Below are 26,527 nucleotides of genomic sequence, written 5' to 3'. Positions count from 1 at the left end.
TCGGAGATTTGATATGCAAACGTTTTACTGAACGTTTCTTGTGAAAAAATTTATCTGTAAAGGAAAGTTTTCTGAAAAAGTGACCTCTCTTGTATTTATATAATTTATTAGTACATGAACAATTGTGTGTTTGCTTATATTGCACACAATCCTGGGGATGTTCATTTTTTCACATCTTTAATTATACATCATTTGAAGTCATTTGTGAATTCAGCGTTTTTGTTTCTTTGAAAGATGCAGTGTTATACATAGGTTAGCAGGGGGAGTGTCACTCCTACTAGCAGGAATATATATTGTTTAAAAATAAAAAGCAGTGGCTGGCTATCTCATTATTGCAATACTTGATAACCTTTGGTCATAGGCTTTTAACATTTAAAAAAAAATCTGACTGTGTTTCTTCATAACTCTTGTTCTTGCTATAACTAATGATCACAATTTACTCCCCTGGATTCCAGAGGCCACTTAGAAGATGTGTATGATATTTGCTGGACCCCTGATGGAAACTGCATGGCATCTGCATCAGTAGATAACACAGCTATAATGTGGGATGTCAATAAAGGTAATTGCTAAATTTCTAATTTATCTTTGTCGCATCCATCCTGAGATAAGTAGAATTGCTTAATGCTTAAAAAATAACTGAAAGCATCTTTTTTTTTTTTTTTTTTTTTTTTTAAGACAAATATGGTCAAATTATTTCCTGAATTTGTGAGGAATACCTCTTAGTCTGGGAGCATGATGTAGTGAAATCTTATTTTGTGGACAGGTTAGAGACAAAAGGGTCAGGGAGGGGTCATTTGATTCACACAATTTACAGAATCATAGTTTCCATGGTGTCTCACTCTGTGGCATGCCACGGGGACTCAGTGCCCTCCCAGCTCCCGGTCCACCAGTGGCTGGAAATTTTGGTAATACAGTGTTGTCAGGGATAGGACGAGTTGGGTATCTTTTGAAAGCCCTTTCTCCCACAACCACAATGGTACCAAACATGACAAATCTTGACCCGTTATATAGATGTGTATTTGAGAAAATGTTCAAAAATATACATTAACACAGAGATTCATTGCTTACATAAAAAAGACATTAATCTTTGGTAATTTTAGGGAAGCTAGCCTTGACATATAGGCCTGAAAACATTTATTCATCAGTCATCGTCAATGTTGTCTCCATCTAGGGCACCACTGCTAGACATGTCGTACTGATTCTCATCTGCACTGCACTCGTACATCTCTAAAAAGCAGACAAATGTTTGCTGGGTGGTGAGCATCTGGTCTTTGCACTTGTGAGCATTTGATTAGCAGAAGGATTGATTCTGGAGTGCGTGGCATTTCACACACACTGTGTGATCAGTCCATCATCCAAGACCCATCCATGCCCAAAAAGGAGGATAGTTTTGGATGTGCTTGATCGTCCCAAAGCCATTCCATTGCTTGATGATTTGCCCCTTTTGATAGCAGGTATAAATGCACCTCTTGTCAGTGGCAATTTTTCTGTTTTTCTACTTCTTGGAAAACATCCATCAACATAGCTCTGTAAGTGTCTTTAATATTGGTCTTCAAATAGTAAACTTGGCATATGAATGCCTCCACTGTATTTATGACCTCATCAGTGATTGTCTCAGCCATTCCAAGCACCTTCAAAGGTGGATAGAGTCTTAGGAGGGTGAATCAAATGCCTTCTAGTAAGATAATTTGGTCTTCCAGTAGTGTCCCATCCTGGCAGTGTGGTGGCATTCAATGGTCTGAGTGGTAGGAACACATCTCTGAGGAATATACAGCGATTCTGTTCCCTAGCAGCGGGCACAAAAACAGAATGTTGCGGAAGTTTTGGGTAGCATCTCACAACACTAGCTCATGTGTGTCTTGTGCACACCTTTCACTGTGACATTGTTGCTGGCACCCAGTGCCAGAAGCGAACAACAGCAAGGTTTGTTGCCCGGTGTGCATCACCCAATAATTACAATGGGGTGGAGAAGCAGAAAAGTTTATTTGCAGCTGCAAAGAAGGTACAGGGAGAATAGAATTTTAAATTTTGCATATAGAGCAGGAAGTTACACAGGCTTTTATACATTTTTTTTTTTTTAGCATATTTATTTAATAGCAAGCTGCCCTAAGTATTTATATAGCTAACCAATTTAGTTACCAGCTAGTTTTTTTGTTTTTTGTATTATTTGTTAAACTGTGCATAAAGCTGCTTTATTTAGCATTGTTTTTTTATATTTGCCTTGTTCGGCCTTGTTTAGTCTTAGGCAGTTTGACTTTGCAACATATTGTTGCAGATTTTTAGCGTAACTGCTGTAAGCGTCTCCAGGCAGGGGGGGCCAAGGACACTTGGGCCTAGTGCGAGGGGGCTTTATTGACATTTGTGGTCTTTTATTTTTTTGAGTTACCTAGTGGCCATGCCCAGTGTTTTTAACAACTTTTTTTTTTTTAGAACATTTAACAGCCTTGGCTTTGAGTTTTTTTTATTTGGGCTATTTATTTTTTTACAATAGGATTTTGCATAAGCACTTTGTGATAGCCTTGAAGAGAATGACATATTAACTTTTGCAAACGGGTTTTGACATATAATACTGCACAGCATAATACCATTAATATAAGCAATACAGGAAAGAGAAGTTTTAATAACAGGCTAAATAAACTACCAAGCCAAAACGACAAACCCCAGCCTGAAAACAAGGTTTGCAACCAATCGCTTTCGGGGGCAGTATAGGCAACCTGTGCTTTGGCTCGGGCATGGGCCTTAGCCTGTACCATTTTTTTTATAGATATATAAACATTGGGGCCCGACGAGGGCACAAACCCCTCCTTGGGATGCCAAGAGATAGTCCAAAGCCAGCCTGTTTTGGAGGGAAAAGGTTTTGAACTGCTGTACCTTTTTATTTAATGTTTTTATTGCTAATTTTAAATTATTAATTGAGTTTTTTAACTTTAAGGCAACTTTTTTAAGTACCATTTGCAGCTTTACAGTATAGCGGCTTATGCATGCCATGGCTGGCCCGGTAAACAGTGGCGCTATTCCCAGTACAGAGCACCCTACAAGCTTCTCGGTTGTGAGGGGATTTTTTATATTGCCTTTTAATGCTGTAGTCAGTTGCCACAGGGTTTTTTTTGTGTGACTTAACAGAGGTATTTCGGGCATTTTTAATTTTTTTTTTTTTGGGCAGTGTGGCAGTTATTGACAGATAAGGAACTTCATGAGCTGTATAACAGCTACCTGTCCAGTTGGCTGGCAGCACCTTATAAGCCTTTTGGCCACATACAAAATAGTGACCCTGTAGGGCCCAGTAGTGTCAGCCTCCTCGTGAGAACGATTAAGAAACTTCACTGAACAGTGAGAGGCAGCAGCTTCGTTATGCCATGTGATGACAAAATTCTTCGAGCACCTCTTCTCATGCTGGAGTGTTTTTCCTGCACAGTTGTCCTCCATGCAAGTGTGAGACAGTAGCTTCTTCATTGTGACACGGGCGATGTTCATGGAGTCAGTGTGTTGGACAGGTGTAATACTCTGGAATCTTTTCTTGCAATATTTTTAATTGATTCCTCTGCATATATGTTAAGCATGGGTGTCAATGGTGCCACCATCTGCAGTGTAACTTGGGGGGGGGGGGGGGGGACTCGCAGCCCCTAATGCCTCCCAGCACCAGGTATCCTGGTTGGTGGAAAGTTTTGTGGGTTGAGTTTATATCATTAGAAAGCCTTTTCTCCCACTACCATCATTGTAAGACACTTTACAAGAAAGTTATCTATTTAAGTGTAAAAATATATGACTTTACATTCTGAAATACTTGGCCTTGTTTTATTTCTGAAATGAAAAGTGTTTTATGAAATAGAAATTGAGTTTTGGAATTTAGAAATTATTTGCATTTTCAGGGCAAAAAGTTTCAATTTTTAATGAGCACAAGAGTTATGTACAAGGAATAACATGGGATCCTGTAGGCCAGTACATTGCAACCCTTAGCTGTGATAGGTGAGTTATTGTTTTAAGTGTTTCCTATTACTATTCTTTGTTGCATGTTAATTAAGTCAAGAAAAGAACTGAATGCTTTTCACTTCACAACTACCAATATCTGGAAATGTGAGTTTTAATTGCTGTTCACATTGGTCCTTCAAAGGGAACTGCAAAAGGTGAAGTGAGAATTGGAGTTAATTCCAAATTTATTTCTGTGTTGAATGCCATCCAAGGCCTTAAAGGGAACATTCAACAAAGAAATAATTTTAATTAAATTTTTAAACAAATTATCCTCCACTGGGCATTTTTGAATCACTGAAGATACCAGAAGTTTCATTTTTCTGGGCTGAATGTCCCTCTTTTCATCCCACCCCATATCCCAACCCTCAGCAGCCTGGTTAGTAAGGTCATTTGGCAAACAAATCTGTGTTTAACGCAATTTTTTTTTCATTTTAACTTTGCAGTTCACCTTAAATTGTTTGGGGATACGCATCCTATTTTGATAGACTTCACAACTGGCTAATAAACCTCTGGGAGAGTGATCCCTGATTTGAGATTTCTTTAGTACCAAAGTGTTCTGAATCTCTGTAATGCAGAAAAATAGCATATCAATGGGCTGTCTTCATAGAACATAGAAATTACATGAGCGTTGTTTAGCTAGTGCCTTAGTTTAGTTGATCTTCAGTACCTTTTTATCACCAATTACCCCTTTAATTATATTTATCCCTTTGTCTCTATTGTGTGTTGAAGACAAAAAGATGGATACATGTTAACCTACATCTTTTATTGGTTTTATTCTCTCTATGGGCTGGAGGTGTAAAGTGATGCCCTTTTAATAAATCCCCTCCCCCTTCATCTTCCTCTTTCCTTTTATCTTTCCTCACCCTCTTCCTCTCCTCTAGATTACTAGCCTCGATTCCAGAGGTGTAACAAGTAGTAGCAGGATGAAATTAAGAAACAGAAAACAGTCTGGGTATGTCTGGAAAGACTTCATAATGATGAGGGTTCTATTATAGAGGATACTGATCTCACTTGGAGCAGATCCTGCAAGTGGCTCAGAGAGAGGACAAGTAGAAAGACCTGATAGTCCTTTTGAATCAACATGGGATAAACATGATCTTTGGATGTTTCTCTAAAAAAAACTATCAGCTGTGAAATAGTAAAGTGACAATTTAAATTATCTTTAGACTTCAGAGTTCACACCCTGAAAAACATGAATTCTGTTCACAGTTCTCCCGTGCAGATTTAGGAAGATAATCTTGCACAGACCTGCATTCAATTCACATTGTAAGGAAACTGCAACAATAATGGCTAGAAATGATTTATTTTGTCAGTGAAAGTTCATGTTTTGTAGGAACTGATGGGAGTCACCAGGGAAGTCCCAGGAAATTGTTCAGGTCTTTTCCACTTCACTCTGAGCCCTGATTTTTCCTCAAGGGCACATACACACATGTCACAGATAAGCTTCTGTGAATAAATCAACAAAGGTCCATGTTCCCTGCAGCTCTTCTTGTGGCTCTGCAAATACCAGAGGATCGTGTGTCCTTTGCTTGCAATGCTCACAAAGTAGTGCAGAGGTGTGCAGGCTCCATGCTGCTGTCAGAGATGGTGGACAGCAAAGAGAGTCACGCAGGTGCATGGAATTTTTTTAAAAGACATGAAAATTATGGGATAGAGATGGCATGGGAGTGGAGAAAGTTGCATGATGGGAACTTGACCCTACAGTCCTAATCACCCCTGCACAACTCGTTTCTGCCCCATCATGCACTGCCAAAACTTCCCAAAAGTTAGTGTGCTAGACAGTGGCAAGTTGCACATCATGATGCTCCTCACCGCATTGAAACAAGCACTCCTGGTGAATGTGCGCAGCGCCGATGCAGGGAGCTCAGCATGCCCACACGCAGGCAATATGCTAACTGTGGTGGCTTTATGCTGACATAACTTGGGGCAGCAAAAAATTGTAGGGTAAAGATGCCCTTAGTGGTTATTTGTTAATGTGCTGTCCTATAATATTTAGTAGTAGTAATCTCCTATCCTTTAGTAGGAAGTCCTTTTGTCACATAACTGTCAAACGGATCCAGAACGTTCTGATTGAAAAGGAAGATGCTGTAACTCTGTATGAAATAGACAAGGATATTGCTCAATGTGGAAGGTACCTGTTTGTGGGTAACGATATTCTCCATTATGTAGGGTGCTGCGGGTGTACAGTACACAGACTAAGCGTGTAGCATTCAATGTTACCAAGATGCCATCAGGAGCTGAAGGCGAGGTAAACTGTTCTAATACTAACAATGTTGTGAGATAACCCTTGTTATGTTTTTTACAAGGGCTGCTCTCTTTGAAAGTGAAATTTGGAAAAAACTATTCAGTTTTAGAAATAATTTACTTGTACATCAGATATTTTTGCATTTGTCTTTTCGTTTATTGCTATATGAATGTGTGGAATAGAAGATGTTTCCTCCTATTGTTTTCTCTGACTTTAGTTTACTGTGGAAGTGACTGTCACAGATAACATTGTCATCTAGTGATTGCCTCTTGCAAGTTCATCTGCTCCTACAATTTAGCAAATTGACAATGCTAATGCCTTTGAGTAAAGTTCAAGGGGTGAGAAGCAAAAAATAGTCTGTACACAGAGAATTTCTTTTAAATGGAATAATTTCAAAGATATCTGTCAGGCAGCAGCTCTTAAGGTTGTTAATAGTTATAATTAGGGCTGTCGATTGATCGCAGTTAGCTCACGCAATTAACTCAAATTAATTGCGATTAAAAAAATTAATCACAGTTTTAATCGCACTGTTAAGCAATAGAATACCAAGTGAAATTTATTAAATATTTTTGATGTTTTTCTATGTTTTCAAATATATTGATTTCAGTTACAACACAGAACACAGTGTACAGTGCTCACTTTATATTATTGTTTTTGATTAGTATTTGCACTGTAAAAATTATAAACAAAATAAATAGTATTTTTCAATTCACCTCATACACGTACTGTACCGTAATCTCTTTATCGTGAAAGAGTTTAAGTTTACAAATGTAGGTATTTTTTCATAACTGCACTCAAAAACAGAACAATGTAAAACTTCGAGCCTACAAGTCCACTCAGTCCTACTTCTTGTTCAGCCAATTGTGAAGACAAAGAAGTTTGTTTACATTTACTGGGCATAATGCTGCCTGCTTATTATTTACAATGTCACCTGAAAGTGAGAACAGGCATTCACATGGCACTTTTGTAGCTGGCATTACGAGGTATTTATGTGCCAGAGATGCTAAACATTCGTATGCCCCTTCATGCTTCGGCCACAGTTCCAGAGGATATGATTCCATGCTGATTGATGCTCGTTTAAAAAAAAAATAAGCGTTCATTAAATTTGTGACTGAACTCTTTGGAGGAGAATTGTGTGTCCCCTGCTCTCTTTTACCTGCATTCTGTCATATATTTAATGTTATAACAGTCTAGAATGATGACCCACTGACTGCACTTTCACTTCACTTTGACAAAACTGAAAGAAGGTACCTATGTGACATTTCTAAAGATAGCTATGGCACTTGACTCAAGGCTTAAAAATCTATGCCTTCCAAATAAGTGCCTTCCAAAATCTGAGAGGGACGAGGTGTGGGGCATGCTTTCAGAAGTCTTAAAAGAGCAACACTCTGATCAGAAACTACAGAACCCGAACCACCAAAAAAGAAAATCAACGTTCTGCTGGTGGCATCTGATTCAGATGATGAAAATGAACATGCATTGGTCTGCATTGCTTTGGATTGTCATTAAGCAGAACCAGTCATCAGCACGGGCGCATGTGGAATGGTGGTTGAAGCGTGAAGGGACGTATGAATATTTATGTGCCAAATGCCCTAAATATCTTGTGACGCTGGCTACAACAGTGCCATGGGAATGCCTGTTCTCACTTTCAGGTGACATCATAAACAAGAAGCAGGCAGCATTATCTCCTGCAAATGTAAACAAACTTGTTTGTCTGAGCGATTGGCTGAACAAGAAGTAGGACTGAGTGGACTTGTGGGCTCTAGAAGTTTTACATTGTTTTATTTTTTGAATGCAGGGTTTTTTTACTTACTTCTACATTTGTAAATTCAACTTTCATGATAAATGGATTGCACTACAGTACTTGCAATTGAAAAATATTTTTTGTTATTTTACAGTGCAAATATTTTTAATAAAAAATAAATATAAACTGAGCACTGTACACTGTGTTCTGTATTGTAATTGAAATCAATATATTTGAAAATGTAGAAAACATCCAAAAATATTTTAAAATGGTATTCCATTGTTTAACAGCGCGATTTAATCGTGATTAATTTTTTTAATCGCTTGACAGCCCTAGTTATATTGCATTAACATTTTTATTACTAATGAAGTAGCTTGCAGTCATCTGGTGGGTGTAATGTAATTTTTGAGTGAAAATATATTGGTAAAAAGTTCAAAATCCCGGGAGAGAAGCAGAAGAGGTTTTTTTCCCAAATTAATTCTGAATGATAGTAAAATAACTTTTTGGAGTTGTCTGTAAAAGAATGCATATCTCTTTTCTTTAGGAAGTAGCTTAAGCAGGTTTGTTTATACTGAAAAACAGCTCTAAAATGGATCTGAGGGGGCATTTTTAAATCTCTAGGATTAGAGTTAAAATAAGATTACCTAAGGGACAGGCTCTTAGTTTCAGTTAATGTGTAACTTGACTATTTACTTAAAATAGTAAATAGTCTTCCCATGTCTTTATTTAATTTTTGATTCTCTTTATATTTGAATTTCTTGGATCCATCACATTGCATTTTTTTCTTTCTTAGTATTATTATACCCAAGCAATAGTGCTACTCTGTAAATAAAATGTATCTTCATCTGTTTCCCTTACTGGTGACTAATTTAATTTAAATAGCTATAATAACATAATAGAGGGAACGGAGAGGAATAGTCAAGTCTAATATGCCTTTGAAGTATGCTAATCAGTATATGAAGAGGGATCCAGGGAGACTACCATTAGCCATAGAGATTTGAAACCACCCAAAATAATAATTTACAAAAACAATTTGGAGGTAGTAAAATCTTAAATTATTTTAAGACCCACTAAAGACTCATTAAACTGGATCGCATAACCAGCTGATTGTCACACTTTAAGATAAAGGTATTGACTAGAATTAATGGTGTTTTTCAGAGATGATATTTAAAAAAAAAAATTTATTCTTTTGAAATGTTACAGGTGAGAAGCTATCGGATGTTTCATGATGACAGCATGAAATCATTCTTCCGCAGGCTTAGTTTTACTCCTGACGGCTCTTTGCTTCTCACTCCAGGTACGTGAAAGGAAGATATACCAGGTGCATGTGGCAGCCCTGGGTGGGCACTTTGCCCTTGTGTCAGGAACATCACTTTTTGAAATGTCAGAGAAACACGGACATGTTGCAGAATATAGCCACCTGCTACAGCAGCAAGAGGGGTTAACAGTATCTTGTTCTTGTTACATGCTGCTGCTGGTAGCCACCTGTGGTTCCCTATTTTACAGAGTAGGCTAAATTCAGTGTGTATCTCTGTATAAATTTGCAATCAGTTTGACATTTTATTAACCAACAGCAGGAAACTCAGACCTTCAGTATAGTGTTAACACTGGCATAAGGCATTCTTTATGAAATTCCTGGTATATCAATAATGTCGCACTGTCAGAATCATAGAATCTCAGGGTTGGAGGGGACCTCAGGAGGTCATCTAGTCCAACCCCCTGCTCAAAGCAGGAGCAACCCCCAATTTTTGCCCCAGATCCCTAAATGCCCCCCTCAAGGATTGAACTCTCAACCCTGGGTTTAGCAGGCCAGTGCTCAAACTACTGAGTTATCCCTCCCCCCCAAAAAAGGAGTATTTTCTTTGACTTATTCTGATTCTGCTCCTTTGTGTCCTTCTTCTTAAAAGCATTCTGATCTATTAATAAGACCAACACTACAAAGCGGGGTCTGTTACCTGCATAGGCATTGATGTTGCAGCCATTTGCAAAAGTAAAGAGAAGCTCATGTTGGAGCAGTATATAAGGAAAACTAAAATAGATTTAAAGTAGTATTTGGGATACATTTTCAAGTTGTGGTCAGATCACAAAAACCTGGCCCTTTGCCCTAAGGCTAATGCTTGGGAAATAAAATGTTTATAAATATAAGTTTGTGTGTTTAGTATCTTTGAATTGATGAGTAATGCTTTGAAACTTTTTTATTTTCTCAGCTGGCTGTGTTGAATCAGGAGAGAATGTAACCAACACTACATATGTTTTTTCGAGAAAAAATCTTAAAAGGTAGGGTTTAATATACCTAAATTTTCTTTATAAAATATATATATGGGGGTGTGTGTGTGTGTGTATATATATCCATTTCACATGCCATTTTCTGAAACATTTCTTCTTTCTAATAGGCCCATAGCTCACCTGCCCTGTCCTGGAAAGGCAACTCTAGCTGTTCGCTGCTGTCCGGTCTACTTTGAGTTGAGACCAGCACGTAAGAAAGGTACCATAAATTCTTTTGGGGAGCTTCTTTTACAGGAAATCTGCTGGAAGGCAAACCTGACTATGTTGCTGCAGGTCATACTATTTTATGTCCCAGCCTTTTAACATTCCTTCAGGATAACTGTTGTACCACATCTGAGAAGCTATTTGCTGATTCTAAGGCCTTAAATTCACTAAGTGCCTTTTGCGTGATTTTTGGTTTAGTGGATAAATGTTCTCACTTGGCCTCTAATGCTGCAGAAACACGGCTTGGTGTTTTCCTACAACTTTTTAACTCACTGATATGAATAAACATAAATAACTTGGCCCAGCATTAAGGAATCACCTAGTAAAATATTTTTTTAGTCCTGATTGCCCACATCACAGAACCACTACAAAATTTGTCACAGTTTGCAACAGTTGGAGATATTTGTTCAGGAGAGCTAAGACTAAAATAGCACTAGTGTTGCTGGTCAAGACTGGGATTCATTGGCCGAGATATGGTGAGGGGAAATTTGTACACAAACTGCTCAATAACTGGCTGTCAGGAAGTGAAAACCTGAGCCTATTGAAGTCAGTGGGGCCGAGATTTTACCCTAGGGTTTTTAAACAAGACTATTCCCATTCTTCCTAAAAGGCACAGATTTCCTCAATTCTAACTGGAGCACAATAAGGCCCTCTCCTTTGATGTGTATAACTCATAAATTATAGTATTCCTTACAGGATCCTATTACTTAGTGCCATTTTTTTTCCACCATAACCTTCAGAGATGCTGTTGGAAGAGAACTAGATGGGATTTTGTCAATCTGTCAGTCCTTTATTAAGCAGAGGTGTCGCTGCTGCTTCCACAACATTCTCATGAAAGCGAAAGATCCAGACTAGGGCCGAAATGTACAAATTTAGATGCCTAAAATTAAATAAGTGGCCTGATTTTCAAAGGCATCATCATGGAAGTCAGAGGGACCTGTGTGTTCAGCACCGCTGCAAATAAAGGCCAGTTAGTGCTTACCTTTTAGCACCAGCTGGAAAAAATGTTGCTTCGGTATCTTTGTCCTCTAGCCATGCAAAGAACTAATCCTAGTCCAGAAGATTAGCCAACAGTTGAATTTAAAAATTACAAAAGGAAATGAAATTCAGGCAGAAAATGGATTATATAGCAAGTTGTGTTTTATATAAATTTGGTAAGATTGTGAGTTAAAGTAAATTTTGAGATTTGATTATTCAGACCTTGAGTTAAAGTGCAAAAAAAGCTTCTGAATAGTTTAACTGGAGGATTGTCATTCCCACTTGAATAATTTAAATAAAGCCAAAAAGACTGAACTTTGCCCCAACCATTAACCTTTTAGGCTAAGACTAAATAGGAGAAACTTAAGTCCAAAGAGTAGCTTTTCCAGAAAATTGTATATACTTGAAAATAGTGTTATATAATACAAGTGCCAACTTCTCAGCCAGAATGTTGGTACTGATACACTGCAATGATAAAAACTCTGTTCAAGCATTTAATTAAGTTAGTACAAGCAATATTATTATAATAGTGTGTGATTTTTCTCAGTGTTGTGTTCTTTGTACTCCTAGATGAAGCTTCACAGACGTCAATCCCTGCTCTAATAAATCTGCCCTATCGGTTGGTGTTTGCTGTTGCTTCAGAAGATTCTGTGCTTTTCTATGATACACAGCAGTCCTTTCCCTTTGGTTATGTATCCAACATACATTATCATACTCTGAGTGACATTTCATGGTAGGTAATTGACAGATCCTTTAGATTTGTCATGGTAGAGTGAGTTGTCACTCTTATCTTCTCTGAACCCTGAGGATCCTCCTATTTCTTGCTTTACACATCTATCAATCAGTTGTACTTATATGGTTACCATAGTACCTGAGCGCCTTGCAATCTTGTAATGTATTTTTCCTCATGACACCCCTGTGAGATAAGGCAGTGCTATAATCCACATTTTACAGATGGGGAACTGAGGCACCAAAAAACCAAGTGACTTACCCAAGTTCTCTCACAGTCTGTGGCTGAGCTGGGAATTGAACCTAGCTTTCTCATGGCCAGACTGCAGCCCTAATCACTGGACCATCCTTCCTCTCTAGGGTCTGTACCAGATGTTCTCAACCTATTTACCATTGTGGACTTCATATGCCTGTGTTATGTTGGCCACATCCACACAGTATATATACTGCTTGTATGGCCCTGAGGATGTCACATGGGCCGCAGCTGTGTGCTGATTGCGCTGCAAGCGGGCCGCAGGTTGAGAACCACTGGTCCGTACTGTAGTCACTATCCTTACAGCTGAGGACTGGATACGGGGCTTCTTTCAAAACCTGTCAATGATGCTCATGTATGATGATGAAGAGGGGCTGCATGAGAACGTGAACAGAAAATTAAGATTTCTTAATTCACCAGTGGTCACTGTTTGGTGAAGTGAATGGCAAGGGCCTGTTCATGTTGTTGCTGCAGTGCTTTGCCCACTGCCAGCACAAAGGGCAAGAAATGCAGCCAAACCAGTGCTGAACACAGTTTAACTATAATGTAAATTAGGGCAAACCACATTCAGCACCATGTCAGAAATCATGGTTAAAAGGTGCTGAACTGTATACCTGCAGTTAAATTGTATTCAATATCACTTTGGCTGCACCCACCTGCTGTTAGTAATGGGTTATTCCATACCACAGACAAAGCCAGAGGAACTAAATTAATTGTCAAGGCTGCGCTTCTTGAACTGTTGATTGTTTGAGTTAGATGATGTCTTTCAGGGCATTTCAGGTTTATTTATATTTACACATTTAGCTGGGGATGGGGCAACTTGTATGATTGACATGGGATATGCTTCTGGGGAGAGTGATCAGGACTAGCTCAGTTTCTCAGATTTCTTCCCTCTGAAAAAAAAAAAAAACAAACAGGTCCAGCGATGGATCCTTTCTTGCTATTTCTTCCACGGATGGATACTGCTCTTTTGTGACATTTGAGGAGGATGAGCTTGGAGTACCGTTGAAAGAGAAACCGGTGTTGTGTGTCACGACCGCTAGTGCAACAGAGAAGAAAATGAAGAAGAGTCAGTCACAGAAGGTTGTCTCCCCAGTCCCCCGGCCAATTGATGGAACCCCTCCGAACAGGACCGTGGATCCAAGTAATCTCACTCTCCAGCCTAAAACACCAGCAGCAATAATAACCAACAAGGATTCTCCCTCAACACCCGTTGGCATCAAAAATATTCCGGCTTCATCCTCAGACGAGAGGAAAACCATGCAGCCATCCAGCCAAAGTGCTAAAATAAACCAACCCAGGAGGATTACTCTAAATGCTTTACACGGTTGGAGTAAGACGCCAAGGTAAGATTTATATTGCAGTTTCCTGTGATAAATGTGAAGGCCAAAACAAGCTGTTTAGAAGTATCGAGGTTTTAAAGTAATTCTATAGCTATTTTTCATTACCCTTATGTTCCATTTATACTCCAAGTGAAAAGTCAAAATGACTTCTAGTTCCTAAATTTGCACCTTAATTATAGCAGAGTGACAACTCTGTTATGGTTACGGTTAAGACACGTTTTTGTTTAAAGCTCAACTCTAAAGTGTTCTAAAAATCTACAAAAAGAAAAGGAGTACTTGTGGCAGCTTAGAGACTAACCAATTTATTTGAGCATAAGCTTTCGTGAGCTACAGCTCACTGGTTAGTCTCTAAGGTGCCACAAGTACTCCTTTTTGCAAATACAGACTAACACGGCTGCTACTCTGAAACCTAAAATCTACAGTTACTCAGATTGGCTTGAAATTTGGTGTACCTCTTGGGGATGTGGGATTCTGTTAGCAATCCAAATTTGGGGCCATTTAACTAAGGGGTTTCTGACATACAGTCCCTTCTCCCAAACCCTCCCTCCAGCTTTTCTTAAAATTTACAGATTCTGGCAACCTATAATTCTGTAAACCTCAAATACAGATCAAATAGAGGCTCAGCTCATCGCCCAGAATCCCAGACACTGAGGGTTACCCAAGCAGAGCGCAGGGCACCTACCAGGCCTTTGGGGAAAATCAGATGAAAACTTTTCTTGAAAAAGATTTTACTTCTGCAGTTAGACATGTGACAACTCACCAATCTATCTGCACGACTAATAGATTGTGCCACACATGCATGGACAGAGGATTTAACAGATTAATAGTAAGGCTATGTTTTAGTCACTGGTATTTTTAGTAAAAGTCATGGACAGGTCACGGGCAATAACCAAAAAGTCACAACCCCGTGACTTTTACTAAAAATACCTGTGACTAAATCTTACCTGCACAGATGGGGGCGCTCCTGAAGACTGCTGCTGGGGGAAAGGGGGGCGGGGGAGCAGAGCATGCGATGCTTCTGCTGGAGGGGGTGTGGTACAGGGTCCCACTGCTGGTCCAGGCAGTGGGCGGCCCACAGCCCTGCTGCTGCTGGTCCCAGACTGCTGCTCCAGGGCAGTGCTGAGGACCGGCTGCCAGAGCAGCAGCCAGTGCAGCTGGCCCTGGGGCTTCCCCAGCTGCTGGGGTGGTCCTGGGGTCAGCCGCACTAGTGCTGCAAAATTCACAGAGGTGCAAAATTCGCAGTCTTAGTTATTAGCCTTCAAAGTTTCACACTAGCTGGATAGCTCCAGGGGATAAGCAGTAGTTGTATGAACTTGATCCACCCAGACAATGTCAGTTTGAGTCCCTCACCCCCCTCCCTTGGACAGAAATTTAGAAGAGGTTGGTGGCATATTGCTAAAATCCATCTTAGAGGTTTTATTTATTTTGGGGGGTGAAAAATGCTTGCTGGGGCAGTATGTGTGGGGCAGTGGTGAGACAGGTTAGGGTTGCATTGTGGGGAGGGGGATAAGTGGGGATGGGAGGTAGGGGAGGTGAAAGGTTGGGGGTAGCAGGTGAGGGATACATGGGGTGAATGGCATGGGATCTAGTGAGAGAATAGGAACGGGGTACCTGTGAGTCCACATTCTCCACTTCTATATGAGTGCTAGGATCTTGGGGGGGGGGGTCCCTATCCCCCCGTGAGACTGGGTTCTGGCAGGGGGGCCTACTCCCAGGGTGTCTGAGCCTCACTCCCTGCCCACTCGTGTGTACATCAAGATCTGAGGGCCTCCTGCCTCTTTAAAGGTATGGAGGCCCCTCTCCCTGCTCCCCCTCATGTGAGCTGGGGTAGGGAGGGTCTTGCCTCCTTGGGGGTGTCTGAGATTTGCTTCCTACCCCCTGTGCGTGTGCCCAGAATCTAGGGAATCCCTGCCTATGTTTTAGGGGCTGATCCCCTTCATGTGAACCAGATTCTGGGGAGGGGTCTAAACCATTCTCCTTGTCCCTGCCTCAGGTGAGTTGTGATCTGGGGGTCCCTGTCCCCAGGAGTGTCTGAGCCCTGCTCCCCATGTGTGTACCAGGATCTGGGGACCCCTGCCCATCTATGGGGGTCTGCCTCCCTAATGGGAGCCATATTCTGGGGCAGGCTTGCCTTACTGAGGCAGTCTGAGCCACTTTCCCTACCCCCTTCTGTGAACCAGGATGTGGGGAGCTCAGAACAGGCATACTCAAAGCACCAAGAACACTGAACACACTTCTGACACTGGGTTGAGGAGCTGAAGATGGGCATGCGTGACACACATCAGAAAATCTCCAGCATTGGGAATGGAAACACCCACTGACATGAATGGACCAGTTCATGTGTCTCAGAGCTGTTGATTCAGGTCATATTCATCTCCTTGAGGTGTTCTAATTCAGGTGAGACCATCACAGTGGGATAAATGGGCCACTTTATACCTCTCTGAGCCTCCTATGCTACAGGTCGATGTGTAGATGCTACACCTACTGAGAATACGTGGGGTGGGAGCCATGAGGGAAAACCCAGACTGACCAAACAGTACACAGAATACAGCTCCTTTTCAGAAAGTTATGGTGGCTCTCAAAAGAACCTGGTGGTCCTCTGGTCATCCATAGGGGGAAGATTGGATTCCAAGACCAGGTCCAGTTGCAAACCTGGGTACACTGGCACATGAACATATCAGAAACATCCCCCACTCACCTTGCATATGGTGTGTGTGTGGGGGAAGCCTGGACAAAATGGGGTGGGGGGGCCAGCTGGGAGGGCAGCCAGACAGGAAGGGACAGGGCTGGTTAGTGGGGCTGAGTGGTGGGGGGAGAAGGGTATAGGGCCAGGATTGGTCGTCCACTTGGCGTGCATGCTATGTACAACTGCAACTTTCTGTTTAAAAAAATAACCTAGGAAATTAAATAGCAAAAAAACCTTCGTTAATGAAGAGTTAAGGTTTCTCAGTGCCAGCTCATGTCCTTCCAGAGCTTCGAGTTCAGAAAAACTCAAACTGCAGAAAACCAGGAAATACAGAATTACGGTACACTGGTGCCCCCAGACATCCATAACGCACCTAGTAGCACTCTGACTTTTCACTGCACAGGAAAGAAGCTACCTGCCCTGCACTCAAACACTTCAGCCTGCTCTCCTAACACCACCACATTTGTGAAATTTAACAACAACTGCACACTTACTCAAAGGATAGCATCTGCACTTATGTTTTCCCTTACCCAGCAGTAAACCCATGGTCTGCTCTCATCTCTCACTTCACTACTGACAAGTCTAATGGCAAGACCTGCTCGCTGCCCTCCCACCCCCCAATGCCTTGCTACTGAGAAAACCTGTGCAGTTTTGCAATAAAATGATGCAGACTAGCTCGCAGGGTACACATGCTCCCCTTTCCTTTACTTGTACATATGTGGTGGGTGCAAACCGTGATTTCTTCATATCACAAGCACAGCTCTCTGTGACACTCCTCAAACTAATCCCCATCTCCTCAGCTCACAAACACCTCTACCAACCTGCACCACCTACTGCCTCCACCATTCAATACAGCTACATCTCGCACGCTGAATGCAGCTGCAGTGCATGCGGATTATTTCCAGTGGCTATTCTAGCTCCAGCGGGGCTGAGTCAAGGTTACATGGGCGTTTATGTTAACTCTGTATTTCTTGGTTTTCTGAAGTTTGAGTTTTGCTGAACTCAACATTCTGGAAGGACACAAGCTATTACTGGGCAACCTTAACTCTGCGTTAATTTTTTTTTTTTTGCCATTTAATATATTTTTATCCAAACACTGAACTTGCGTGTTGTTCTTTGGTGCTTGTGAATGCAGCTGGTTCTATCTCTGATCCAATTCCCACAATCAAAGACAGAATCTTCAGTGGTATACACAGGTACTTCAGTGAGTGTCTTATTTCAAGTTATCAAATAGCAGGCAAGTGGAAATGTAGTCACAGAATAACTGCATGAGTTTGCAGTCAGGGGCTTCACATTCTTTTGGTTTATTTACATGTGCCACTTTGATGTGCTGTTGTTGGTGAGATTTTCTAAAATTAAGTTGGAAATGTTGTTAGAACATTAAAATGAAAATATCCACTGTCCCTTTTTGTGACAATAATGTAGACTGTAGTGATAGTAATGTAGACTGTGGTGGATGTTGAGCTTTTATGTAATAATCTAAGAATACAGATATGTAATAGCTTTATGAATGCTGCATGTGATCTCAGTGAGGCAGTTGGCAAAGTTAATGTATATTATGTAGGATTTTTGGACTTACTGTTGTGAATATATTGATCTAACTTAATAGAGGGCTGCTGGAAAAACAATCAGGAAAGCAATACAGTGGCTCTAGATAAGCAGCCTCCCAGCAAACACGTGGGGGGTAATTAGAGGACAATGGCCTACTTCCAGGCTCCAGCTCAAAGATACACAGCTGTTTTGCTAGTCCTATGAGCTAACAGGTCAAAGGGTTGTACATAGTTAACAAGTGACTTAGTCTCTGGAAAGGGGGTGATCAAAAAGACTGAGCAGCTTTTAAAGGACACTCCCTGAAGAAGAGGGGTGTGAACTGTGTTATTAAGGAAACAGATATGCCACCCAGGGTTTAGTGGTCTTGGAGATGTCTATAGGAATCTTAAACTTACCAGGATCACCATGGGGAAGATGGATAGACTCCTGGTAAGTTAGATATTAATATAGTTACTCAGTTTATAGTTTTAAGACTTTTACTCTGAAATACTTTTGTTTTAAATAAATGCTTTAAGAAAGTTGTGTGGTCACTGTTTTAACCACTGGCCACTGTTCCTGAAGGTAACAGAACTAAAGAAACTGAACGTAAATCAGGCCTGCTGAGGTAATCACAGTTGGAACCTGGGGACTACAGCGTAAGGCCCTTTCTGAGAGTGGGAGAATTGTGTGATTCCACCCCTAAAGAGGTGATGGTGAGAGGCCTGAGACCTGAGAAGGAATGCATTCCAAAAAGACCAGGTGGGCTTTGAGGTGTAGTTAGTCCAATAAATTACTCTGATAACTGTGTCCAAGACCAGGCAAGCTTGTTTTATGTTCTGCTCTTCCTGCATGTACACACAAGGATGTAAACATGCTCAGTCAAGCTTAAGGAGAAATTGTATGAATCGTAATTTAAAGAATTTGATGGCTTAACATTTTAGGCTTTACTTGGGATTATTCTCCAAATTGAAGATATACAAAAACTAAAAGCATATTTGCCATAAAAGGGAGATTTTCAAAGGCACAAACCCCCAGCTCCAGTTGGGCACTTTCCTCCAAAAAACTTTATATACTGGGTTAATCGATAAACGGAGCTCAAGTGATTTCAAATAATTATCCCATAAATACCATTTAAAACTGGGAGGGATCCTTCAGGAGTCAGTCCTTGGTCCAGTACATTCAATATTTTCATTAATGACTTGGATAATGGAGTGGAGAGTATGCTTTAAAAATTTGCAGATGACACCAAGCTGAGAGGGGTTGCAAGCACTTTGGAGGATGGAATTAGAACTCAAAACGACCTTGACAAACTGGAGAATTGGTCTGAATTCAACAAGATAAAATTCAGTAAAGACAAGTTCAAAGTACTGCACGTAGGAAGGAAAAATCAAATGCATAACTAAAAATGGGAAATGACTTGCTAGGCAACAGTACTGCTGAAAAGGATCTGGGGGGTTATAGTGGATCATAAATTGCATGAGAGTCAACAATGTGATGCAATTGAGAAAGTGGCTAATAGTATTCTTGGGTATACTAACAGGAGTGTCATATGTAAGACACAGGAGGTAATTGTCCCACTCTGCTTGTACTGGTGAGGGCTCAGCTGATGTACTGTGTCCAATACTGGGTGCCACACTTTAGGAAAGACGTGGACAAATAGGAAAGAATCCAGAGGAGAGCAATACAAATAAGAGGTTCACAAAACATGACCTATGAGAAAAGGTTTAAAAAAACTGGTCATGTTTAGTCTTGAGAAAAGACTAGGAGAGAAGCTGGTAAGTCTTCAAGTATGGAAGGGCTGTTAAACTGGCTGGTGATTAATTGTTCTTCATATCCACTGAAGGTAGGACAAGTTGTAAGGGGCTTAATTTGCAGCAAGGGAGATTTAGGTTAGATATTAGGATAGTTGAGTTCTGGAACAGGTTTCCAAGGGAGGTTGTGGAATCCCCATCACAGAAGGTTTTTAAGAACAGGATGGACAAACACCTGTTAAGGATGGTCTAGGTATATGTGCTGCCTCAGTGCAGGGGGCTGGACTTGATGACCTCTCGAGATCCTTTCCAACCTTACATTTCTGTGACTTTGTGCCATAACATAGAGACAGCTGTCTGCAAAAATAAAAAGAAAACATTGAAGTGTTTAGTTACCTTGTTTGTCACACTCTGCCCCATTTTTTATACTTAATTTTTAAATGGCATGTCTGGTAGATTTAACAGAAGAAAAGCACAAGCAATAAGTTGCTGGGGAAGTGTAATTTTTTAAACAGTGCTTGTCAACAAACATCTGCAGAAGAAAGGGTAATCCAGCAGAAAATTGGCATTTCCCCCAGAAGATGCAAAGTCAGAACTGTCCAGTGGAGGTATAGATAAGAGATTCAACTACAGTTAAAGGATTTGCCCATGCAGTGGAAGGACTTTCTTAAGAGGCAGAGTAGAAACCTGGTCTTAGCAGCCAATTTTAATTTTAAAAATGTCTTTCATATATATAACATGTTTTGAAGTCAAGAATCAAGTACTGTGTTGCTCTATATCCACATACTCATTCAAGGAAAGTGTATCTAAAAATTAAAACATTTCTGTCTTTAAGAGTTAAATTTTCTGTTCAGAATATCCCATACCAAAGGTAGCCAGGGAAAGTGTGTGTGTGTGTAAAGCACATCTATACCACTGTAGTTAATTGAAGCAGTAATTAAATAAGTATAACAAGAAGTCCAGTGGCACCTTAAAGACTAACAGATTTATTTGGGCATAAACTTTTGTGGGTAAAAAACCCACTTCTTCAGATGCATGGAGCGAAAATTACAGATGCAGGCATTATTATACTGACACATGAAGAGAAGGGAGTTACCTCACAAGTGGAGAACCAGTGTTGACAGGGCCAATTCATCAGGATGGATGTAGTCCACTCCCAATAATTGATGAGGAGGTGTCAATTCCAGGAGAGGGAAAGTTGCTTTTTTAGTGAGCCAGCCAGTCCCTATTCAAGCCCAAATGAATTTTAGTTGTGCAGTTTCTCTTTGAAGTCTGTTTCTGTGGTTTTTTTGTTCAAGTATGGCTACTTTTAAATCTGTTATAGCATGTCTAGGAAGATTGAAGTGTTCTCCTACTGGCTTTTGTATGTTACCTTTCCTGATGTCCGATTTGTGTCCATTTATTCTTTTACGAAGAGACTGTCCGGTTTGGCCAATGTACATGGCAGAGGGGCATTGCTGGCACATATCACATTAGTAGATGTGCAGGTGAATGAGTCCCTGATGGTGTGGCTGATATGGTTGGGTCCTCTGATGGTGTCAGTAGAGTAGATATGGGGAGAGTAGGCAACGAGGTTTGTTACAGGGATTGGTTCCTGGGTTAGTGTTTCTGTGGTATGTTGTGTAGTGGCTGGTGAGTATTTGTTTCAGGTTGAGGGACTGTCTGTAAGTGAAGACTGGCCTGCATCCCAAAGTCTGTGAGATTGGGGGATCATTTTCCAGGATAGGTTGTAGATCGTTGATGATGTGCTAGAGAGGTTATAGCTGGGGGCTGTATGTGATGGCCAGTGTGTTCAGTTATTTTCCTTGTTGGGCCTGTCCTGGCTACCCATCTCGCTCTGTCAGTCTGTTTCCTCAATTTCCCAGTGGGTATTGTAGTTTTAAGAATGCTTGATAAAGATCTTGAAGGTGTTTGTCTCTGAGGGATTGGAGCAAATTCAGTAGTGTCTTAGGGATTGGCTGTAGACCGTGGATCGTGTGATGTGTCCTGGATGGAAGCTGGAGGCATGTAGGTAAGTGTAGCGGTCAGTAGGTTTCCAGTATAGGGTGGTGTTTATGTGACCATCACTTATTTGAACGGTAGTGTCCAGGAAGTCTCTTGTGTGGACTAGTCCAGGCTGAGGTTGATGGTGGGGTGGAAATTTTTGAAATCCAGGTGGAATTCCTCAAGAGTCTCCTTCCCATGGGTCCATATAATGAAGATGTCATCAGTGTAGCTCAAGTAGAGGAGGGGCGATAGGGGACGAGAGCTGAGGAAGCATTGTTCTAAGTCAGCCATAAAAATGTTGGCATACTGTGGGGCCATGCGGGTACCCATAGCAGTGCTGCTGACTTGAAGGTAAAAGTTGTCCCCAAATCTGAAATGGTTGTGGGTGAGGACAAAACCACGAAGCTCAGCCACCAGGTGTACCGTGGCCTGATCAGGGATACTGATCTTGACAGCTTGTAGTCCATCCTCATGTGGAATATATTTATAAATAATTATACTATACAGTACCTTTCAAAGAAGAATTTGTGGAAGTGAGGTATTAAAATCAGTTGAATTGTATCTCTGTTTTATTTTTAAGGAGAATAAACTTGATTCCTCTGAAGACAGACACGTCAAACTCAACACACACAAATCTAGTGTCCACACCTTCCTCCTCAGAAGCAATTCAACATGGTAAGCCACTTTCTGGTCATAATATATAAGATTTGCTGCTCAGCCATTTCATTCCAAATTACATTATTATGGATCTTTGACTAGTTTGGTAAATATGAAAGTTTTAGTTCAAACATGAATATAGAGGGATTAATGACAAATTCAGAAACTTGTGTCTCCAACTCAGTTTTGGAAGCTGCTGCTTAATGGTATTTTGGACACTATAAAGTGAGTTATTGTTCTCAGTCCAGTTGCTAGTGGACAGATGTCCACATTAGTCATCAGCAACACAGTTGATGTTAGTTAGAATCTTGGCTGTGAGTCTCAACACCCAGGCATTGAGTTATTCACCTCCACTTCAGACTGGTGGGTTTTACGAGCCAGTTTTCACTGCTGCTGCTGCACGATGCCTGTACAGTGGATAAAGGACTTTGGTATACAGAGCTGACAATTCAGCATCTTTCATGCATGCTAAATTAACTTTTTTAATTTTTTTTAAATGAAAAATAATAAACAAGAAATCAAACTAAGTGAATTTCATTATTTCCCAATATTTCAGAGATACCTTCTCCCTCTGATGATCCTGTGCACAATCCCCCAGCATCTAAACGTCCCAGAATTGATGAAACTCCTGTCTCTGTATCTTCTGAAGACCAAACCAGCTGTAGTTCAAACAACTGAAGACCAAAATTTCAATAAACTCACTGTCTGGGGGCAATGCAGCTAGACCAGAAAGTAAATTCCCTTTCTGCAAGTGATAGAGAGCCTCAACAGCTAAATAGAGTATTAAGGGGGTTTAACATAAGGTGTTGTGAAGGAGGGTATCTGCAGCAGAAAAGACTGATTTTCTGCAAAAATCCTGTTCTGGGGAAGTGAAAATAGTTGGAACTTAACTGTGCTTGTATCGTCCCTTGAACACTGCTTTCTAAACCAAGTAGTGTCAACTGCATGATAAAGCATAGTGTTTGTAGGCAATATTGGTATAGAAATGTCTTGACAACCTAAGAGTCTCCTTCATAATCATCTCATTGATATTTTTAAAGTATTAAGTCTTCCAGCAAGTCTGTCTTGCAGAAGAGTGGGATTTTTAAGGATTTGTCTGTCTTCATAGTGTTTTAACGTGGCTAACAACTGTTTAACTGAGGCAATTGACTTCTACGTTGCACAGTTAAGTTTATCAGTTCACAAGATAATTATGCACTCTGACTTTCATTCCATTTGGATGTTTAATGTTTATGTGCTCCACACTTGAAAATGCAGTGCAATATCAGTGGTATAATTGAAATAAAAGTCACAAACTCATAACTGCAAGGAAGTGAAAAATATTTTTGTTTAAATGTTATGGGCATTCAACAATAGAAACAGATTCGTCTGTTCATTCTCTGTATTAAAAAATTGCAGACATGAGGTTTTCTGGGGACAGCAAAGGATTGCGATATATATGTTGAAATTACTGGTTTTCCCTGTTTTTCCATAGTCCAAAACCTGCTCCCTTAGCAAAAAATAAATGCATAAAACCAATGTATGTTAAGGTTTTAATTTGTGTGTTTTTGCACTTAGTGCTCTTTGTGTACCTAACATGAGACCTTAGGTTTGGAAACAGTGAAATCAAAATGGAACTATTGTGAAACCTACTACACTTCAGAATGTTCAGCCCTGGTGGTGAAGGTTGGAGAAGGAGCAAGGGAGTACTTTGTAACACGCCTTCCCTGTTTAAAAGAAAATGTAAGATAATGCTTAAATAAGTGAAGGACCCTTTTAATTGACTTAAACTGCCACTTAAAACCCTTTTTCAGGTAATCTCTTCTGATTAAGCCTCTGCTTCCAACATTTGAAGTGTTAATGTACATAGTTGGGAAAAAAAAAAAGTTCCAAATTCATATTAAAGCTTTTTTCTACCTATACTGTTCCCTGGTTTTGGTTGTTTCACTATAAAATTGTTTTTAAAATATGTAATTTACTTATTGCTTGTTTCATGACTGCATGAGAAACTAATTCAAAAAGAGGCAAATTAAAGTGAAAGTTCTTCAGAAATGGGTTGAATAAAATAGTGTTCATATGGAAGAAATGTTACTTAATAAATTCTTGTCAGTGAGACAGTGTTAAGCAGATGCTAAAGTACTTTGCTGAATCAGGGTCTATTGAACATTTCTGTTGAAGTTTGATATATACAAAAGGGGGGGAAACATCTTACTTGCATTTCTGCTCAAGATCTTTGAAGAAGAGGATGGGGCTGAGCTTATTAGATTTATCCAAATCTTGAGCATCCTAAAATAAGAAATGGAAAGAAGATACTAGCAAACTAGGTCAGATGTTCACACAGTCGATTAAAAATATTTTTAAAGATCCCTACCAATGGTGACTGATAGACATTTACATCTAAAGTCCTCTTTGCTATTTATGTTTTATTTTTTTTGCTCAGTTTGGGCCATGAAAACACTAGTCATCTCCACTTTCTGGTTTCCGTGTACAGTGACCAATATAGTGCTGCAATATTGGGGTTGTGTGCGCTGCAAGGGACAGTTTAAATTCAAACCCTTATAAACATTAATTGAAATATTTTTCTGCAGTTTTATAAAACCTGATTTTAAATAAAGTAGGCTACCCTCTACACTGAGGACTGGTAAGTAGTAATGGGTAATACTATTCACTTCATCTTCATTTTTGCTGTGGTTAAAAAGAGATGTGTGCTCAAAAACCATTGCACTTAAAACCATATAAGCCAGATATGGAAAAGAGTTACTGGTTGTAGACTAGCCAGCCAGCTCATTGTTAATGCTTTCTCCAGTCTAATCATAAGTGTCGCAAGAAATAGGGCTTCTGCCACTTCCCTTTGAAAACTATTCCACATCCTGATTGGAAGCTTTTCCTGGTGTTTGTTTTTATAATTTCATCTCATTATTCCTAGTAGTTCCCTCTTGCCACAATAATTACTTTTTCTTGTTTACTGCCCTTAGTTACTGGTAGATTGTTGTCTCCCCTCTCTTCCTCTTTGCTCAGCAAAGTCATACGTATTTAGCTCTTTTAATCTTTTCTCATAAAACCAGGTCCCACATTTTTATTGCTCATCTCTGAACAGCAATAATAATACATTCAAATAAGTACCATCCCTTTTTATTTTTCGACACAGTACTATATTACTATGATTTCTTTTCACATTTAGATACCTCCCACATCTGTTTTACAGAAGTAAATTGTTGGTAAGTTCATTAGTCAGTTCTTTCCATTCCTTATGTATATCAACTGGACTAGCTGATTCATATATTTCATATTTAAGTAATTCCTTATTGGCAGTCGGTCAGTGCATCATAGAATCATAGAATATCAGGGAAGGGACCTCAGGAGGTCATCTAGTCCAACCCCCTGCTCAAAGCAGGACCAATCCCCAATTTTTGCCCCAGATCCCTAAATGGCCCCCTCAAGGATTGAACTCACAACCCTGGGTTTAGCAGGCCAATGCTCAAACCACTGAGCTATCCGTTCCCCACCCTCGCCCCCCAGACCTTTTACAAGGTCTTCCATATGTCCAAGTCATCCATTCACCTTACTGGTTGATTACCAGTTTAATCTTTGTGTTGAACAAGATGGTGGATTTTTTCTACTAGGCTGCTGAATACCATTCAGTTGTGGATAATATAATAACAGTGTGAAGAATAACTTGTCCAGAAACCCAGGCATGAGAATTCTAAGCAAAAAATGAGGGTTAGCTGTCCTCTGGATATCACTGTTCTTCGTCTTGGGGGATGTGGGGAAAAGATATTGAAGCTAGCAGTATAAAACAACAAAACAACATGGTGGATTAAGAAGAGTTGTGGGATTTTAGGACAGTAAACAATTTAATCTCTGATATATGTGCTTCCAAAAATACTGGTTCTGTTTCCAACAAGAGCTTCCTCCTTACAGTTAAATATAGTGGCGGGGGAGGAGATGTTTTTATTTTCTGATGAGTAGCATCTCATGTAGCTCACAGAACAAGGATTCCCTCTCCATCAACACATGCAATTTTAAAAAATAGAATATTTTTATTAGAACAAGTGAACTATGTAAATGACTTTCACTTAAGTGTTCTATATGCCAAGACATAAGTAAGGCTACCTGGGTCAAACGAAATACATTATATAGATTTAAATAAGTAAAATAAGAAATGGAACAAAATATAAACAGTGCAA

The 26,527-nt window shown here is 40.1% G+C and overlaps 1 protein-coding gene across 4 annotated transcripts in view; it reads left to right on the top strand.

Annotated features, from left to right (window-relative positions):
* Window positions 1-24,260, top strand: part of CHAF1B (chromatin assembly factor 1 subunit B) — a 29,925-nt gene extending 5,665 nt beyond the window's left edge. For 3 of the 4 annotated variants that reach the window (XM_037904233.2, XM_037904240.2, XM_043538255.1), the window contains exons 6-15: window positions 456-559; window positions 3,870-3,966; window positions 6,139-6,217; window positions 9,162-9,255; window positions 10,166-10,235; window positions 10,352-10,443; window positions 11,997-12,159; window positions 13,326-13,754; window positions 22,285-22,379; window positions 22,918-24,260. In XM_037904233.2, coding sequence (XP_037760161.1) covers window positions 456-559; window positions 3,870-3,966; window positions 6,139-6,217; window positions 9,162-9,255; window positions 10,166-10,235; window positions 10,352-10,443; window positions 11,997-12,159; window positions 13,326-13,754; window positions 22,285-22,379; window positions 22,918-23,039 — 1,345 coding nt within the window. In that variant the 3' untranslated portion in view covers window positions 23,040-24,260. Of the gene's footprint in view, window positions 1-455; window positions 560-3,869; window positions 3,967-6,138; window positions 6,218-9,161; window positions 9,256-10,165; window positions 10,236-10,351; window positions 10,444-11,996; window positions 12,160-13,325; window positions 13,755-18,549; window positions 18,727-22,284; window positions 22,380-22,917 lie in introns of all 4 variants that reach the window. The other variant, XR_005226141.2, reaches the window with a different exon arrangement.
* The last annotated feature ends 2,267 nt before the right edge of the window (window positions 24,261-26,527 follow it).

The sequence above is a fragment of the Chelonia mydas genome, chromosome 1 (assembly GCF_015237465.2).
Source record: "Chelonia mydas isolate rCheMyd1 chromosome 1, rCheMyd1.pri.v2, whole genome shotgun sequence".
Lineage (NCBI taxonomy): Eukaryota > Metazoa > Chordata > Testudines > Cheloniidae > Chelonia > Chelonia mydas.
This window is presented reverse-complemented; position numbering and strand designations above follow the sequence as displayed.